General features: G+C 38.6%; 1 protein-coding gene across 3 annotated transcripts in view; it reads right to left on the bottom strand.

Moving 5' to 3' along the window:
* CTSC (cathepsin C) overlaps positions 1-19,415 on the bottom strand; it is a 37,518-nt gene extending 18,103 nt beyond the window's left edge. The window contains exons 1-4 of one of the 3 annotated variants that reach the window (XM_049653191.1): positions 19,142-19,411; positions 17,180-17,325; positions 11,043-11,127; positions 3,136-8,732 (exon numbers count right to left, since the gene is read on the bottom strand). In XM_049653191.1, coding sequence (XP_049509148.1) covers positions 8,722-8,732; positions 11,043-11,127; positions 17,180-17,325; positions 19,142-19,313 — 414 coding nt within the window. In that variant the 5' untranslated portion in view covers positions 19,314-19,411 and the 3' untranslated portion in view covers positions 3,136-8,721. The other 2 variants (XM_049653188.1, XM_049653185.1) reach the window with 2 other exon arrangements.
* Between the last annotated feature and the right edge of the window lie 205 nt (positions 19,416-19,620).

Consider the following 19,620-nt stretch of genomic DNA (forward strand, 5'->3'; position numbering starts at 1 on the left):
TTATTTTTGACTCACAGGCTATAGTTTGCGAACTCCTGACATAACAGGTATCACTTTACCTGTGTGCAGGGGTTGGCAAACTTCTTTTCTAAAGCCAGAGAAATAACATTTGAAGGCTTGCTAACTATAAGGCCTCTGTCAAAACCACTCAACTCTGCCACCGCAATATAAAAGTTGTATAGGAAACAAAGAAATGAATGAAGTAGACTGTGTGCCAGCAGAACTTTATTTACAAGACCAGGCCCAAGGTTTGCAACCCCTGCGTTTAGAGGAATGCATGCGCTAAACTATACCTAAAGATAGAATTACCTTTGCATCAGACTCTCTCTGAATTCAAATCATATTTACGAATGGAGTTAAAAATGCTTGGCCTTAGAATCCAAAAAACTAGATTTGAACCTTGGGATTCACCACCCACTAAGCTATACAACACAGGATAAGGGAGTATGGACTACTCACATAGATTTATACTCTGCATCCGTATTGGTGGTTCATGATATTGTGAAACCTGTCTATCCACAGCTGGCGAAGCATGTCTTCACCTGTGTGAGTTCAGCTTCCTGCTCATGTCCCTGCTAAAGCCCCAACTCAGGATGAGAAACACTGAAACAAAGGCCATAGAATATGACCAAGCTGCAACATTAGAGGGTGTGTTGTGTAAAAAGATCAGTAAAATTTATATTTATTAAAATCAAAACTACATGCAACTACTATTTTTATAGATCAAAAACACACTAATATTGGTACCTCATTTGATGGAATCTAAACCCCTTAGCATTCTTTTCAGTGTCTCTTTGGCATAGGCTCTTGATCGTGTTCCATTCTCTGCAGTGTGGTGGTCAGATAGGCCAGGTGGGGTTAAGCCAAGGCTCCCCCACCTCTGCCATTTCAGAAAGCAGTCTGACAAGACTTTAAAGAGTTCTTGAAATGTACCTTACAAAATATGTCAGATACACATAAATGAAAAAAAAATACTACACGTAGGAAGACACTCATTGCAACAGAAAAGTTAAAACCAAGAACTGTGTCCTAAATGTTCATGTATAAAAATAAAGGAGTATTATACAGCATTTTAAATGATAAATGTGAGTTCTATAGGACAGACGGCTGCCTGCTTCTATGAATGTAGTTTTATTGAACACGGCCAGGACCACTTGTGCACATATGGTCTATGGCTGCCTCCATACTACAGCAGCAGAACTGAGTAGCCACCTTAGAATACCTAAGGCCCACAAAGCCAGAAATGTTTACTACCTGACCTTATAAGAAAAAGTTTATCGACCTCTGTAGAAAACCTATGTTAAGAAAAAAAATTACAAGATAGTACTTAAGTTGAATACAAATGCAAAGAAGTTTCAAAAATGGAAATAAAAGGCAAAATCAGTCTCTGGGTAGAATCTCCTTGTTTATAAAATGAGGACTGCTATATACAATTATTCACTTTAAAAAATATTCTTGGGTGCCTGGGTGGCTCCATCAGCTAAGTGTCCAAGTTTGGCTCAGGTCATGATCTCATGGTGAGTTTGAGCCCCACAGGGAGCTGTCTGCTGTCAGCACAGAGCCTATTTCAGATCATCCCCCTCTCTCTTTGCCCCTATCCCACTTGTGCACACACATGTGCCATCTTTCTCGAAAATGAATCAACATTAAAAAAAATAAATTAAAAAATTTCCTAAGAATGAAACTCATAGCCTACAAAGTCCTGGAAGAGGACGCCTAGGAGAGATGGTCAAGGTGTTGTTAGAGGCTGTTAACACTCATCTGTTTTGGAATTACTATTACACTTGAAAAAAATTATTTATAGAACTTACTGTGTATTTTGCTAAGGTCTTTCATTTATTTATCAAATATTTATTGGCCACCTATTTCTCAGGCATCAGTGCAAGGTACTAGGCACACACACATAAATGTATTGATGTGGCCCTAGCCCTTAAGAGGTTCACAATTCAATGAAAGAAACAAATAATTCATTACAACATCATGTGGTTCAAGAAGCTAACCATGCTGGAGAAGCCCGGGAAACTTCCCCATCTAGGCAGAATTTAGATCACAGATGAAATAACTTTCCCCTAATACCAAAAGAGTTAGGGGCATTCAAGTGAGAAGAACTGGGCCCCATGTTTTTCAGTGTGGTTTTGCTCACCTGGTTGGCACAAATGAGTCATAGTTACAAGCATCATGTCTACCACCAAATGAACTTTCCCTGTGATGGGAAGGCTGACTTGTTATTTTGATAGAGGGGGAAAAAATTCACCAAAGCATGACTGATTTTGCTGAAGTTTCTTACCACATTTGTTTAAGGACTCTGTATTTTTTATCAACATTATGGAACTATAGCACCTTATCAGTTCACATTTCGATAAATATCTTACCCATCACTCATAAATCTTCTAAGTTCAAGGAAACCGAGATAATATAGTCTCAGGGGACAAAATAAGAAAAGTAGTCAAACTAGAATTTATAAAACCAAGGGCTCTTCCCAATACCACACACCACTTCATATACTCTGTCTTTTCACAAAGAGCTAGAGAAGTAAACATACTAGCCAACTCCAAAAACAGAGAGGAGATACCGAGAAACCACGCAGCAAAGAGTTTCCATCTGTATCATTCGAGCCTCACAATGATTCCTTGGGATAATAGGCATCACTCTTTTCATAAAGAAAAAAAAATTACATGCTTTGCAAAGTAAATGGAGAAAAGAGAATTCAAACATGGGTTCACAAGTTATAGGATCATTACTTTATTCACTGTTTCCTTTAAAAAAAAAAAAAAAGTTGGAGAAGATTAACAGACTCTCAAGAGTAAAGTCCAAATTGCTGTCCACAGCCCTGTAAGGGCCACTTACATTCTCTAGCAACTCTAATGGTCATTTTCTAATTCAATCTTTTTACCTTTTTTTTGCCAAGGTTTTTTGATGGGGAGCAAAGGTCACAGACATGCTCTTCAGGCTGGACTTCCTAGACTATATCCAGCTCTGACATTAACTGTCTGTGTGATCCTAAGCAGATTACTTATCTTTTCTGCACCCTCATCTATAAGATCAGGATGATAGTAGACTCCACCTCATATACTCTGTTTTACATATATTGACTCATTTCACTTTCACAGCAGCTTATGAGGTTGTTCTCGCCTCAAAAAAAAAAAAAAAAAAAAAAGGCACTGTGAGAATAGGATTGTTTATTCAGGAAGTAGGAAACTGGCATTAGGAAGCAATTAGTTATGGAATGAGTGAATAAATGAATAAGAGAAAGAACAACAAATGCCAAGTCCTCTTTAGCAATAACACAAGAAACTCAGAAAAGATACGAAGTTTGTAATTAATCGAAGTGCAGTGCTTCTAAGATATCACAGAGACCCTGAAATTACCTTATAAAAGGTAGGACAGGGTTGTAATACCCTGTAATCTGTGCAGGATTCAGTAGAAGAAGCATTGAGCACTCTAGAAGCCGACTAGTCATTACCTTACACCTTGAAAGGACCACATGCTGTTCATGTTATTTTCTTGATTTGAACGTTCTCACGGTATCGGTCATTTTTGCTATTGTGAAATAGTTCTTATGTGATTCTGACATTATTACCAATTAAGAAGCTGAAGTTTTGGCCACACTATCCAGCTTGAAATATAGCCAAAGTATTTTTAAGGGTTTTCATTTATTTCATTTATATAAACATCAGTGTCCGAATACCGTCTTGCACAGATGGTGTAACTTAAGTTTCCATTCATTCTTGCCAATTTCAACACATAATTTCATAAAATGTAAATTCCACACACTAGCATTTAGGTTTAGAAAACTACTAGGATTTACTAGCTATCCATTTGCTTCTTCAAAATTACCCAGGGTCGCCAAACATTCTCAAACCCCTCTTCAAGTTCCCACTCATTTCATCAACTATCATTACTGTTACCTATTTAACCAATTGAAAAAGAACAGGTTGGGATATTTTAGAACTTAAGTTTAAAATCACTTTGTTCCATGGTTTCCCTGATTAATATACTTGGCAAATATTTGAATACTTAACTTTTATGTAATGCACTGGCTATCAGAAATAGGCAGTCTTGTAAAAGGGCTTTGCCCTTTAAATCCTGTTCTGCCACTTATAATTTATGTAACCTTCAGCAAACCACAACTAAGGAGCCCCAATTTCTTCACCCGATAGTGGGAATGATACCTACAACACTGGACACCTTTGAAGGATAAAGATGACATTGTAACTTTGATGAGTTTAAAAAGTTAGGAACATGAAACAAGAAACAGTAGAAGTATGATTATCTGTTACCGCGGGGGATACAGAAGTTGTTTTATGACTGTAACTATGCCATCAAAGAACTTAAAACACTAAGCCCAATCTGTCAGCTGAACAGTTGATACTGGTTGTCAACCAGTGGTTTCCAAAATGAGATGAAAGATGATCCACTAGAATATTGGGAAAAACATTTTTTTTTACATTTGTAATTATATACAAATAAAATTGAGAAACAACTTCCACTGTTCTTTAATTTACAAAGCAACTGATGCCACCGCTCAGTGTCAAGGTCAGAAGTTCACCTGCCAGGCACAGTGTGCTACACATGTGATGGTTAAGACACAGGATGTCCTTTTTACATGGGCCTGCTTACACTGATTTCTGTACCTAGCTGATTTAATGAAGCTAATTTTCACAAAGTGGCTTAAAATACTTGCAGAGAAACCCGAATTTGCAAATACTAATATAAGCAGACATAAGAAAACTGACAAAGCTTACCTTTGCCCTGTTCCTGGTAGAAGTTGTCGGGCAAATACAAGTTTCTGAAATCAGATGTTTTCCAATGGTTCCATCACAGCAGTGTTCAGTTTTTAATCTTAGTTACCAATAAAACACGTCTCACTTAAAATCTGTCTAGCTACACTTGTGGTGAGCATGGCGTAACAGAGAGCTGTCGAATCGGACACTATCAGAACACTGTGTTAGCTCTACCCCAATTTAAAAAAAATAGTCCATTAAACTGTCACCACCCCTAATACCCAACAGCACTTCCAGACTTTACTAAACCTGTGATACTTTCATACTTTTAATAAAATGGATCAAAAACTACTAACATCTTTTAAAGATTTTAATTAGAAAATTGTGCTTCCAAATGTGGAAAACTTTCAGTAGTGAAAATTATAGGTAACAGATTCTTATGATAATGAAGCATGCTTTTTGTATTATTTTCAAAGAATATCATCATGGAATATATTTTGGCAAAACCCATTTTTGTGACAAATATTTAATCATTTAATATTACCTCATGTGTTTGATAGCAAACATCAGTACGGCAGTACACGGATATAATGTTTTAAATGTACCTTTACACACTGTGGAATACATGACAAAAAATTTGGAGAACCAGGTCTTATCCATCAAGATCATTCAACATTTCAGGAAAAGACACCTGGCATGAAGCTCAATGATTTAATGGTAAAGCATATATGCAGAGATAGTACATTTCCAGCAATACTAAATAACAAAACATGTTTACTTGAGTTCTGCCCTGTTTCCTGTATATAGATTAACTGCTTTCATTTGCTGTCAGGTCTGGAGTGTAAAAATCATCAACAAAAGAGAACAAGGCACATTTTTACTAAGTTGTTATTTTCCCAGACCTACCCAAGAGTACCACATATTTCCTCAGAAAAAAAAACAAACTCCCCTCTGCCGGCTTCAAGGATTAGCTCTAGCTTTCTACCTAAGATTTAACCATTTGTTTAAAAAGTTGAATTTCAATGAATTTTGAAACTGCCAAGAAATCATTAGTGGTTGTAACCAAATACCTTCCAGGATTTTACTGAGGTAAAGACAGATTTGCATGTGGAAGTGAGTTCATTTATTTCCAGTGCTTAAAACACATTCAGGTTAAACCAAAATATAGGTTCTAGAATTAGTTAAAATAGCAATTTATCATTCAATACAGTTGTCAAAATCTCTTGGCTCATTCCTCACTTCCTCACTCATAAATTTTTAAACTGGGAGATTTGAACAAATCTGAGAGTTCACCTAATCTAACCTTTGGCTGGTGTCTCTCCATGTACCGAAATGGGGGAAGGAACAGGACAGCACACAGCACTCCAGGCTGTGCGGAATCTGCCATCATAAAGCTATCTACCCTGACAGCTAACTTAGTTTTTAGTAATTCTCAAAGTTACAACTTTACTGTTTTTAACTTTGAGCCCTATCTCGGTTTTTCTAGTCTCATACAAAAATTAAAACGTAAATAAATGAACAGAATAAAATCTAAAATCCTCCACTGTTTTCTACCATGCCAATTCAACATATATGGCCTGAGGGTCCACTACAGACTCTTAAGTACATAAAGGTAACAATATACCCAGAAACATGTCAATAAAACAAGACAATACAATGATATATTATTCAATTTTCTTTCTTCTACATTTATTGAAGGCCTATTATTTATCATGCATCACATTATACAAAGGGAATAAAATGCTTAGTAGTACAGAGTTGATCCCTGCCCTCAGAGTTTAAAGATCAGAGAAGACAAACAATTGTGACAGAAAATGCAAAGCGGTATTATTTTAGGACACCTGCTAACACAAGTATCTGTAATTTTGTACCTACCAAGTCTTCTTTTCCATTAGCAAAACATTTAGATGCAAAGTTTCTCAGAGAAATAGGAAAAAAAAAACAATAAAAAACAACTTTCGTAGAGGTGGTTTTAAATTCCATATTAAATACATTCTTATACACATTAGCTGCTTTGTCACTTTACATCCTGAAAATTAGTTTGAAAAATGCAACTCTTTTAGAACCCTGGAGACAGGTAACCTGATTTGTATTTTTAGGGCACAGAACCAGAAATATAAACATAGCATCATTTCTGATTGTGCTCCTAGAATACAAAAGAAATACATCTATGTAAGCTAATATTACTTGTGAAAAGTCTTTGAAAAGACAAGAGAAGTGTGGTCAGTTTTCCAAACACTTACAAAGTTCTATGTAATCAGGTTCTGAAGATACACAGGTTGACATACAGCTTTTCAGTCTGGAAGAAGACACACTATCAAATCACTCCATTACAGCAGTTAATGCAGAATTACCTGAGCAGAGGTAACTGCAAGCACGATGTGAACCAAAACAATGGCAGTTCTCCCACCAATGGAGAGAGCTAGGGAAGGTCTCACAGAGGTGGCATCAAGGCCCCGGGTAATGAATTATCAGGTCCAGAGGTAGGATGGAAAAAAGTATCCAGGTAGAAGTAGTCGGGTATACAGTTACTTCACCTTTCTAAGACATAACCTTTCCAGAATAGCAGACCAGTGGCCACTCAGAGGTCATAAAAAGTTCTCTGAACCAATAAAATGATAAAAATCTGGTATCTAGAGATTCTTCCATTCAAGCACAGATACAAGAGAAAAGCCCTCCAGAAAATAGGGACTAGGTATGGTTCCAAATTTTCAACTTACTGAGGCTGATATTCATCAATTCTGAACAACTGAGCAGGAAACTAGTCCACTGTTTAGCAGGAAAGAGCTAAAAGATAGCAATCAATAAGAACAACAGTGTAATTAAGAGAAGTCAACTAGGCAATGTTACTTAATGTGATGTTTTTCAGAACCTTCCTTTCTAAGAACACAAAAGGAGAGAAGGTAAGTTTTCATCTTGAATGAAAGGACCCTGGTTTAGGAAAGAAAGAGAATAGCCTAATTTGGTAAGGAAACATAAGCTGTAAACCATTTCAAAAGAAGCCAATGCAATGCGTATTTCATCCCATTAAACATTCATGATGCTTATGAATTGGGAGTCTCCAGAAAAAAAATCCACTGAAATGTCTGTCACTTAAGTACCATTATTTCTTTTATCCTTTAGCCCCAGGGAGGTCCTTAGGCTTGAAAGGCTAGCCCTTGTCATTTTACAATTGGATGCACAGTAAGAGACTAATTTTCCCTATCTGTAAAATGAAGCTAGTAATATCTACTTCATAACATCTTGTAAGGCAATATATGTCAAGTTCTTAGTACAAAACTGGGACCTAATCAAAAAAACAGACAAAAAAATGTATTAATGACCCCATCTTTCTGGCTAGGGTATACAGGCCTATGATCTACAAGGATACCCTTCAGTGGTTTGACTTATCTCAGAAACCTGTCCCCCAAACATGTCTTCTGTAGAATGATCTTTCTACCCTTTACATCTGTGCATCTCAAGATATCCTGAAGCATTAATTTCTCCTTACAATGGGTCCTGTGGTTCATCAAGATAATTAAAGAAAGAAAGGCACACAAGAAGATAATTTAACTGGGAATAAAATTTGCACTATGAACAAAATACAACACAAAATTCAAATCCTAATGAGTTTGGAAAAATCATTTCAATAGAAGAATATTCAAAAGGGAAAAACTCGAGTTTCATATAGTTCCTTTCATTCAAAGGTTGAATGGTGAAGCCACCTAAGACTTCCAGATGTCTTTCTTTTTCCTGTGTAGTCTGGTTGTTCACATTTCAAAATGGCGGTTGCTGCTTTCCAGGGAAATGGTTCAGGAGGGCAGCTGCCTTGGAGGTAGGTCACCAGGACTCCTCAGCATTTTACATGCACAGAAAGACTCCAGAAGGGGAATGTAGTTGCTAGAGGCCTCGGCTAGCTGTTAGAGGTAAGAAGGTCCACGGCTGCATGCTGCTCTGCCTCTTAGCCCCAAAGTCTGCTTTTTGGTTGTTGTTTTAAAAGAGCCCCTCAACAGATGCTCTATTTAATAACTAAAAGACAATAAAAACTAGAGTTACAAGCCAACCAGAATCAGATGGTCTCTTAAGAATGTTTAATCATATTAATTTCTTTTCAGAAAAAAAAAAGAAACCCCCCCCCCCCAAAAAAAAAACAAAAAAAAAACAGTGCTAGTATTTGAAATGCTGGTAAATCTTAATGCTATTTAAGACATTCACAAAAGCTGCCATTCTCCAAAGCTGAAAGCTTAAGCAACATGTATCATGCATGCAGCCCACATGCTCAAGAAGCACATGTAAAGGCATTTGAAATCAACTACCACTGTATGAATCTAATATAATTTTGAAATATACTTAAAAGAAACAGGCCAATCCAGCAACCTAGATAGATAGGTTACCATGCATTCCTTACGAAACCTAAATGCAGGCTTAATGCTGCTTTGATCTGTATTTCCAGGTATTTATCCCTCTATTTATCCCACTTACTAAGAGCAAACACTAAGGGGGTTTATCTTTTAATAGAGGCATTCCTTAATTATTGGGAAGAGTGAGAGTTTTAAGACAGAATTTTGTCAACTGCATTCTGAAGATACCTTATTTTTTGTGAGGAAAAAAACGGGTAGCTTATTTTGGGCAAGTTTCCTATTTTGTCTTCCTCCAAAGCTACCACCATCCACTCTATAAAAGATCCTGAGATTCTGAAAGGGAAACTACACAATGTATACTTATTCAACTACCAGGAATTCAGGGAAAAAAGAGCTTATTAATTTCAGCTCTAATTTTCACTTTGATCTGTTAATAGTGGCTGCCTAGAACAACCTCTGAAGTTTAACAAGATACAGTGACAAGTGATGAGTAAGCCTACCCAGCACATGTGTGGGGCACTAGGGGTCTGTTAACAGTTTGGAAAACGCTGATACAGGATAAAGCTATGGAAATTTCAACACTTATCCCAGTTCCCTTTTTCATAGCTCTTTTTTACTTAGGAGCTAAGTAAAGGAAGTAGGGAAAGAGGAAGGGGGAAATAATATTGTGTTAAAATGCAAGGAATGGTAGGGCATCTGGCTGGCTCAGTCAGTACAGCGTGTGACTCTTGATCTCAGGGTTGAAGGTTCGAGCCCCATTTTGGGTGTAGAGATTAGTTAAAAATAAAATCTTAAAAAAAAATGCAAGGAACAGTTAAGTCCCTATCAACGTTACTCTCTAACCACCCTTTTTCCATAAAAAGTTTAATTTTTTTAATGTTTATTTATTTTTGAGAGACAGAGAGAGACAGAGTGTGAGTGGGGGAGGGGCAGAGAGAGAGAGAGAGAGAGAGAGAGAAAGACACAGAATTTGAAGAGGCTCCAGGCTCTCAGCCATCAGCACAGAGCCCGATTTGGGGTTCGAACTCACAAGCCATGAGATAATAACCTGAACAGAAGTTGGATGCTCAACCAACTGAGCCACCCAGGCGCCCTTTGCATAAAAAGTTTTAAGACCTCTAAATTTATGGACCCAGTGAGAGTAATGATTTAAACATCTTTTTGGGGAGCCTGGGTGATTCAGTCTCTTGAGCATCCAACTTTTGAGTTTGGCTCAGGTCATGATCCCAGGGTTGTAGAATTGAGCTCCATGTCAGGCTCTGTGATGAGCAAGGAACCTGTTTGAGATTCTCTCACTTTCCCTTTGCCCCTCCCCTGCTTGTGCTCACACCGCACACACGTGCACTGTAAAATAAGTTAAGATTAAAATTTTAAAAAACACCTTTTCTAAGTGTGAGAAGAATGTCAAAAGTGCAAAAGACCCTCTTATTTCTAGTCAGTAGTCTCTGTTCTGAGAAGGAGTCAGTTTCAAAAGATGGGTGATGTCTCACAGTGACGAGTGCCAGGCAGATGAATTTCTCTAGAAGAGCCACCCTCTCTACTAGAAAACAGACCTAATATGCCATAGCTTCACATGGTTCCCTCTGGAGTCTTTTTAGGAAAAAAATGAGCAACCTGAGGCAGTGTAACTACTTCAAATAATAAGTGAAGTGACTGTGAGCTAACTTTTTCTTAACTGGGTCTCTACCTTTTTGGGTTCATGTCTGCTTATGTTATGAGCATCATACTTGTGACAACCAATTCGATGTGTTGCAAACAGAATAAACTAAAGTGAAAGATCACTCACATAAAATAGTGCAGGCAGGTAAGAAGTAGCAAAGCAAGAAGCAGGCTCAAGCAAGAAATGTATAAGAAAACCCTAATCTCTCCAGTCTTCATCTCCCTTTCCCAGATGAATAAACAAATAGTAATGTGCATAAGCCACCAGGGAGGAGGGAAGCTGGCTCTTTAGTAAGTTAAAAATTTCAGTGGAGCTCACCCAGTTTGTTCCTCAGATGTCTCAAATCATGTACCCTCACAGTTCCCAGCTGCATGAACAACTGACTGATAAAATCAGTGACATCCTATGAAGAGTTCACAATGGTAAACTAAGTCATTATGTTACAATTAAGCATCACCATGAAAAAAAAAACAAAACTAGGCTTGGATTGTTAAAGTTCTGATTCTTTCCATAAAATGAAATACTCAAGAGTAAATCTCAAGTTGTTAAAATTAAAAAAAAAGACAACATCTGGATCTCAGTATGCTAAATCTATACTAAAACAAGTAAATTAGGCTAAAAACAAGTATTCTAAAAGCTAAACTGTTAGATCTTAAAAATGAACCCAGAAAGCACAGTAAAAACAAAACAAAAAAACAAAACAAAAAAAAAAAATTACAAGATTCCCAAATTCTTAACTGTGGAAACATGATTGACATTTCTGGCTGACGTGACAAGCTTGAAATTTACAAGTCACTAGCACACAAAATGTGCAAATAAATTCCCTGGTATGGATTTCCCAACGTACCACTCTTGTTTCAAGAGCCAACCTGATATAGAAATACCCATGGAAGGGGTGCTTGGGTGGCTTAGTCGGTTAAGCATCTGACTCTTGGTTTTGGCTCAGGTCATGATCTCAGTTCTGTGAGTTTGAGCTTCACATCAAGCCCTATGCGGACAGTGCAGAGCCTGCTTGAGATTCATTCTTTCTTTCTTTCCTTCTTTCTTTCTTTCTTTCTTTCTTTCTTTCCTTCTCTTTCTTTTTCTCTCTCTCTCTCTCTCTCTCTGCCCCTCCCCAGTGGTCTCTCAAAATAAATAAATAAACTTAAAAAAAAAATAAAAGAAGAAAGAAAGAACGAACCATGGAAGTCTTTTTTAGCTTCAAGTTCTACCAAGACTAGTGGGTTGCAAACAAAAACACAATTAGAGATCAATAAGGTTTGCTTGCCAGTCCTAAAATAAAATTTTCAGTCAGAAGACTAGTTTCTCTTCAACACATCTTCTCCACCCGTGAGTGGCTTAATCTTCAAAATGAAGTCTGAGTTCCTGCTCTACTGTTCCTTTTTTGCAGCCTCAGAGAAAGTGAAACGGGAAGCAGGAAAAGGTTAGGAAGCCTTTTTAACTTGAGGATTTTCTTCGGAACTTAGTTTCGCTCATAGGACTTCCTTCCTCTGTGCCATTAGAGAAGATGCGGTACAGAGGGGCTTTACACGTGATGATAAAAAATAAAGTACATAAAAGCATAAAAAAAATCACTTATCCACCCAACACATAGTCAGCCATTATTTAACATCCTGTTTTGTTATATTCTGTTTTCATATAAGAGGTTGGCTGCTTTTGGGGCACCAGAGTGGCTCAGTTGGTTGAGCATCAGACTTGATTTTGGCCCAGGTCGTGAATCCCAGGTCATGGGATTGAGCCCCACATCACACTCTGCACTAAGCATGGGGCAGAGCCTGCTTAAGATATTCTCTCTCTCGCTCTCTCACACACACAAATTATAAAAAAAAAAAAAAAAAAAAAAAAAAAAAAGAGGTTGGCTGCTTTTGATCTGCAGGTACTTTGAAGGGATACGAATTTGTTGGGCATACCAATTATAAGCCAATGGTAATGCTATTAAATTTGATAACTCTTAGAAACTAGCCTGCAGATAGTTCTGTCATTTACTTTGGCCAGTACACTGCTTTTTTAAAAAACTGAGTATGAATGCCTCTAAGACAGTTTCTATTTTGCCATTGATCTTATTACTCCTTATTGTTTCACATTACAGTCATTTCAAATGCTTAAGTAGCTACCCAGGTGAGCCCTAAATACATCTGAGATTGTAACTCCCCATAATGTTTCAGATAATTGAATGTATGCAGGAAGGGGAGTAGAAAAACATACCTTTTAAGAATATATACCTAGTGCTTCCTATCAAATTCAAACTATCCAGGAATGAAAATTCAGTGTCCAGATTTATTTCCTTCCAAGCTTTTTATCTAGCTTGAAGTCCTATTCAACAACAGATTATCCCCACTTGACTCCCAATTTCTCAAGCAGTTAAAACCAAGGGGGAAAAAGAAAGAGCTTACAAAAACTTAGATTATGAAAAATGCCCACCTTCCAGGTGAGGCTTGAGAACTAAATAAAGCAAATTCCTACCAACAGTAGTGGTATCACAATTGCTTCAAAGTTGGAATGCAGGGAGAATGATGTGGAAGCTGTCGGCTCTACTGGGCTGCGTGGAACAGAGCTAACAATATCCTACATGTATCACCTGTTCAACAAACGCTAACAGCAACAAGAAACAATCTAATGTAAATATGTAATCTAATGAAGGCATATCTGAAAAGGACAAAAGGAAACAAGTGGTAGGGCCTGGTATGAGTCAACATAGAGATCTGGAAATCCAATTGATTTGCAGACTAAGAACATATAGATAGTAGATATTCATGGCAAAAATGTCAGGTATTTCTTTAACAGTGGTAGGTTGAACACTACGTTGTAGTTTACATGAGACACTCTAAATAACAAATACTGCTTACATCTTGATAATTCTACCTTTTCAAAAATAAATTTTCATTTAAAAGATATTTTCTAAGTCTGTAGAATAAATGACCAAAGCTCTGTGACATTAACAGGTTTTTGGTTGGGGTGCTTGGGTGGCTCAGATGGTTAAGCAGCTGACTCCTGATTTCAGTTCAGGTCATTATCTCATGGTTCATGGGATCAAGCCCCATATGGGGCTCTGCACTTACACAGAGCCTGGTTGAGATTCTCTCTCTTGCACTCTCTCTGCCCTTTCCCTGCTCACACATACTTGCTCTCTCCTCCTCTCTCTCAAAATAAACTTAAAAAAAAAAAAAAAAAAAAAAGAAATCTTATTGGGCGCCTGGGTGGCTCAGTCGGTTAAGCATCCGACTTCGGCTCAGGTCATGATCTCTCAGTCCGTGAGTTTGAGCCCCGCATCGGGCTCTGTGCTGACAGCTCAGAGCCTGGAGCCTGTTTCAGATTCTGTGTCTCCCTCTCTCTCTCTGCCCCTCCCCTGTTCATGCTCTGTCTCTGTCTCAAAAATAAAAAATAAACAGTAAAAAAAAAAAAAAAAACAAAATTAAAAAAAAAAAGAAAAGAAATCTTATTAAAAAAAGACGTTTGCGTTTTTCTTGAGTTAAGACACCTAATTTGGTACTTCTGCAGGAAATGCCCTGATACTTATGGTAAAAATCCAGCAAGTTTTTTGTGTTAGCCAGTGTCACCAAAAATATTTGCCTTTCCTATTATCTACAGTCAATTCCACTCTATAATTTTTCTTAAATTTAAAACTCAGCTCCCCATTACTCTGTCACTTGGATTTGCCAAAAAGAGCATAGATTCTTTCACTCTGCAAAACATGTTTATCTAGAACTGCTTGATTAGCTTAAGAGAAATTTTAAAACCAAGTATCTTATGTATATTCTACTGTTTATTAAAATTATGATCCTATCACAAAACTTAACTATTGACCAGTCAGAGTGACTGATTTTTCAGCAGGAAAACACAGCCCTGATAATGGTTCTGTTTAAAAAAGCACTTCAAAAAATATACTGAAATCAGTTAATGCAAGAACACTCTTCCTTTTCTTGCTCCTAATCAGAGAATGCCATCCAGAAGCCTGTGATTAAGTAGGGGTCTACCCAACAACAGTGTATGTATTGATTCTTCCCACTTGTGGTTAAGTACACTTAAAACCTTATTTGACTTTATGAAGTGGCTCTCTACTGACCCATGACTTAACATTCTGAGGTTATGGAAAAATACCAAATGTGCTTACACTGTAATTTCAAGGGAAATACAAAAAGGCATTCTGATTCCTCCTCCAGCCACCAGCTGTCCCCTCTGTACCTACCAGCTTTGGACTCTTATTTAAGCTGAGAGCAGACAAACTGATGGAAAAATATTAATAAAAGGAAACTGCTCAGATCTATTTCTGGTTATGGCTCAGGCAATTAAATGCTGACTTTAGAAGTTTGCCCAACAGTTTCTCCCATTCTACAGAAGGTAAGAAAGAAAACTTTTCTAAGCCAAATGGGTAAAACTATTTTACTTACTCATCTATTTGTATGCAACTTCCCAACTTACACTTCAACCTCCTATTTCTCAAGTGAATTCCACTTCATGGATTCATTTTCAGTATTTAAACAAATTACCAACTAAGTGTCTACTAAGTGTCAGGCAAAAAAGGACAAGGGGGAGGCGGGTAGAGTACATAGTCAACAACTAGCTTGAATAGGTCTTTCCTTGTACATCAATTCCATAGGCAAATGGTTCTCACCTAAAAGGCAAAGAACTTTTGAAGGGCTATAGCAGAGTACTGACAAGGAGTCTGCAAAGCCCTAGGCTCATCAATAAGCAGATCAAGAATTATATTCAGAATGAATTATGCTTACCACCTATGTATCACAATTTTAAAAATTCATATAGATACTATTTTTTTAAATACATAGTATCCAGGGGTGATATTAAAACGTTTCATAAATGGTCAAGCATGGGTTCCAACTAAAAAACATGACCAGCTGGCTCTCAACTGGATAGATCAGAAAGGATAGATCAGTTCTCACTGAGTATCAAACCAGCTAATACAGGCGAGGGGGATAATTTTTTCCTCTTGGTCTCTCTTCCCTTTTTTCATGTTAAAGAGGGATTCTCAAGGTTAAGGAAAAAAAAAAAAAGGAAAGTTGTTATTCTAAGAAATACACTTGGCTCAGATGTAGCACCATATCCCAGTGATTAAATCACAAGCCAGGTTAGAAAAATCACAATAAATTCAGAGGTGACTCTTTTGTTAGTCCCCTGTCTTTCATCATCCTAAACAGATTCATTCCCCACTTTCCCACAGATCCCTGTAATTGGCCAACTCTTACCAGATGTTCCAAAAGTTGTAAACCCTACTCCATGCAAGTCTGTTTTTGTTTATACTCTATTTATAGTAAGAAACAGCGAGTCTCAGGCTTGTGTCCTCAATTCACTTACAGCAGTTAATACTCTGCCAACAGGAAAAGTTCCAACTTCAGAAAGTTATCTGGGATGGACTGAAATCTGTGCTAAATAAGCTATTATACCTCAGCATATGTATGCAACGGGAAGCCAGGTGTTAAAATACAAGAACGGACAATGCTTCTTCCCCAGTGAAAGAAGAACACAGGTTGGACTGGCGGAGCTACATTTTACTTCAGCCCAAGGCATAACTCACGCTCTCTATCTCTTTGTCTCAGCTCACTAAAGGGAGTTATTCACATTAATACATCTAGTACATTATAACACAGATGGTCCTGGACTTTACGGTGGTCCAACTTACCATCTTTGGTAAGCTACACACATACATATGGTGTAAAAGCTATACACGTTCAGTAGAAACCGGACTTTGAATTTTGATTTTTTCCTAGGCTAGCACTATGCAGTAGGAAACATTCCTGTGATGCTGAACAGTAGCAGTCAGCCCCATGATCACAAGGGTGGACCAGTGATACACTTACAACCATTCTGTTTCTCCCTTTTATTACAGTATTCAATTAATTCAATGAAATAGTCAACACACTATAAAATAGACTGTGTTAGATGATTTTGCTAGAGGCCAATTTAGGTGTTCTGAGCATGCTCAAGGTAGGGCAGGCTAAGCCATGATGTCTGATAGGAATGAAACACATTTTCCATTTACAATGGGTGTATTGCGACATAACCCATCCATCATTATTAAGTTGAGGAATGTGTCATCAATTTCTCAGAGTCAACAAGCAATGGTAGGATAGGATAATAATTCCAAGAAAAAGAAATTTATAATGCCCATATCTTTCCTACACATTCAGCACAGAGCCAAGTGACTAAGGCAACATTTAAAAGTAAAGGTGTAGTAATAAATAAATTTAGTCATACTTACCAAAATGTAAATTTCAATACAGATGGGTTGTACATATTCAAATATAGCTCTTTTTTTTTAATTTACTGAATTCACAATTTTAAATAAAGTGGCAAAATTACACCATCTAATATCTCTTGGGAAAAATGGTGTCAATTCTGGTTATCTTCTTAATCTAAAATTAAAATTCTGAGAGTCTGATTAGAAGAAGCTTCAGATATCAGATCACTGAAAATACAAATACATTCCCAACAAAACTAACCTTAAAAAAGGCAAACCACTTGTAGTCATTCAACACAATCTCAAAGCCTTGATTGTAAATGATGGTAAAATGGCCGGCATTGCCAAAATCATCATATGCTGTATCCAACTTCTTAAGGTGCACCACTACCTTTTTTTCTGGTGGTCCTAAAAATAAATAAATAAATAATAATGCACAACAGAGGAAAATTATTTGGACTGCAAATGGCAGGGAAATCTCTAGAATTTCCATTATTTTTAAGCTGCTTTCCTTTCATGCCACTCGATTTGGACCAGTCTGGCTTGTGAAGATATCAGAGTCTCCATCCTGTACACTCCCACAGGTGTCTCGGGAAAACCAGTGAAGTGAAGGCTCAAAAGACAGAAATATGTCCAGTGGCCCACCAGGCAGAGACTCCCCCAAAAGTACAGCCCTACCTTCCCAGAGCATCGAAACACTGAAGAAAAAGAGGAATAGGAATGTTTCAAATGACAGCCCAAAATGGGTAGAATACGAAATGGTAGTCAAAAAATGGAAAATACAAAATATAAAAGATCTGCTATCATATCACAAGGACAAAGGAAATGATCTCTTTAGGGAAGAAATGGGGTATCTTTCTCAATGGCTCTAGCAGTTCAGAACCTCATAATCTGAATCCTTCCACGCTATTAGGCAAACTCAAGGTTTCTATCCTATAAAGCTAGTTTGTGCCAATAGGAACTAAGCTTTCAACCTTCAGAAGATAAGAGCTTGGATCTACATGTGTCTTTACTAGATTAAAGTCAAAGGCACGATTTATAAGCAGAGGTTGTCTGAAAGGGTTCTACTGTGTCCATCTGGGGGTTTCACACTTTAGTTTTTCCACGTTTCAGATGAATACTCTGAAAGAGGAGGCTGCATGTGACAGAACAGTTCTCCTTCTGCTTCGGACCTTCAAATTCAACTTTTAAAACAGAAGGTGGTTATAATGCCCAGGATTACAAAATGCCACACAGTCATCTGGAGTTGGAATAGTTGAATAGGTCTGTTTTAGTAACAAATGACCTGGCAATCTTTTCCTGCTGAGACAAGGAAATTGAGGCAGAGAGCTTCCCTCACTCTGCACATGCCACAGGGTGGTAAGGGTTTGGGCAGAACAAGAGTGCCTCTTTTGACAGAGATTGTGTGTTTTTTCTTCTCCCTTCTCTAAATTCTTTGTCCTCAGGGTAGCTATGTTCTCTGAGGACATATGAAATATCCCAGTGTGTTCTAACACGAGACATTTCTTTCAGAGGTTTCCATAAGCCAGACTTTGTGCTTGGCTCTGGACATTCCCAAATATAATCACTGACTAAAGAGTTATTTCCAAAAAAAAAAAAAAAAACGACGAAGAAGAAGTAGAAAGTAAAAAAAAATGAATGGGGGGGGGGGGGGGGGGTACTTTTATCTACCCCCCTGCAATACACGAAAAAGCGCAGAGCCAATACCGAAAGTTTTCTCGGACTAGTAGCTTCAACACACGTGTAAGTCAAAAACTCTGGGCAAAAAAAAAAAAGGCTCTTTCCCACAAGCTAACAAAAGGAAAAAAACTTTTTTGCTATTTTCTCCAGTATTCGAGCTTATTTTTCATGGGCACAGCTTTATAAAAATATGCAGATTGGGCAGGGAGATCCTAAGATTGCACGGTCTCAACTCTCTTCCAAATCAAATAAACCAAAACCCAAAAACTAAAAAGGGGAAAAAAAGTTCTCGAAAAAGTGTTTAGGCCCCGGGAATAGCTAAGGAAACGTGCAATTAGAAGTTCTCAGCCGCTCAGCTTGGACTTCTCGGCCCTGGAGCGGGAAAAGGCACCCCAAGGGGCCTCAAGTCCATCCTGGCTTCCACTAGCACCGGCCTCGGGTCTCCGCGCTCCGCGTGGACGCTGGGGGCAGAGAGCTCGGGAAGGCAAGGAAGGAGTCCCGGGCCAAAGCGGGAAGGGGGAGAGGCCGGGGCGCCGCGGCTTACCCATAACCGAGCAGTTGACTTCGCTCTGAGAACCAACGGGGCCCACCTGGAAGACCCAGGTGCCCAGCAGGTCAGGGTAGGTGCAGTTGGCAGGTGTGTCGCAGTACGCGGGGCCAGCGACGGCGAGGAGCAGTAGGAGGGCGGCGAGCAGCGACTGGGGCCTGGGACCCATGCTGGCGGTGCCCCAGAGGGGAGGAGAAGGACGAAGTCGTCCCTGAAGAGCAGAGGGCTCACAGCGAGGCGATCAGCACAGCGTGCGCCTTAAAATAGCCTGAGCTGCCGGAAACCCACGGCCTGCAAGGGGCGGGGGCGGGGTCTGGGGCCCCAGGGGCGGGGGGAGGGGCGCTCGGGCGCAGTAACGTGCTCCCGGGTGCGCGCAGCTCCGCACCTGGCCGCAGCTCCACCGGAACCTGGCTTGAACCTGCAGACAGGGTCTATTACCATGGGACGTCTCCAAAGAGGAGTTAAGAGCCACAGTG

Source organism: Panthera uncia, chromosome D1 (genome assembly GCF_023721935.1).
Source record: "Panthera uncia isolate 11264 chromosome D1, Puncia_PCG_1.0, whole genome shotgun sequence".
Taxonomy (NCBI): domain Eukaryota; kingdom Metazoa; phylum Chordata; class Mammalia; order Carnivora; family Felidae; genus Panthera; species Panthera uncia.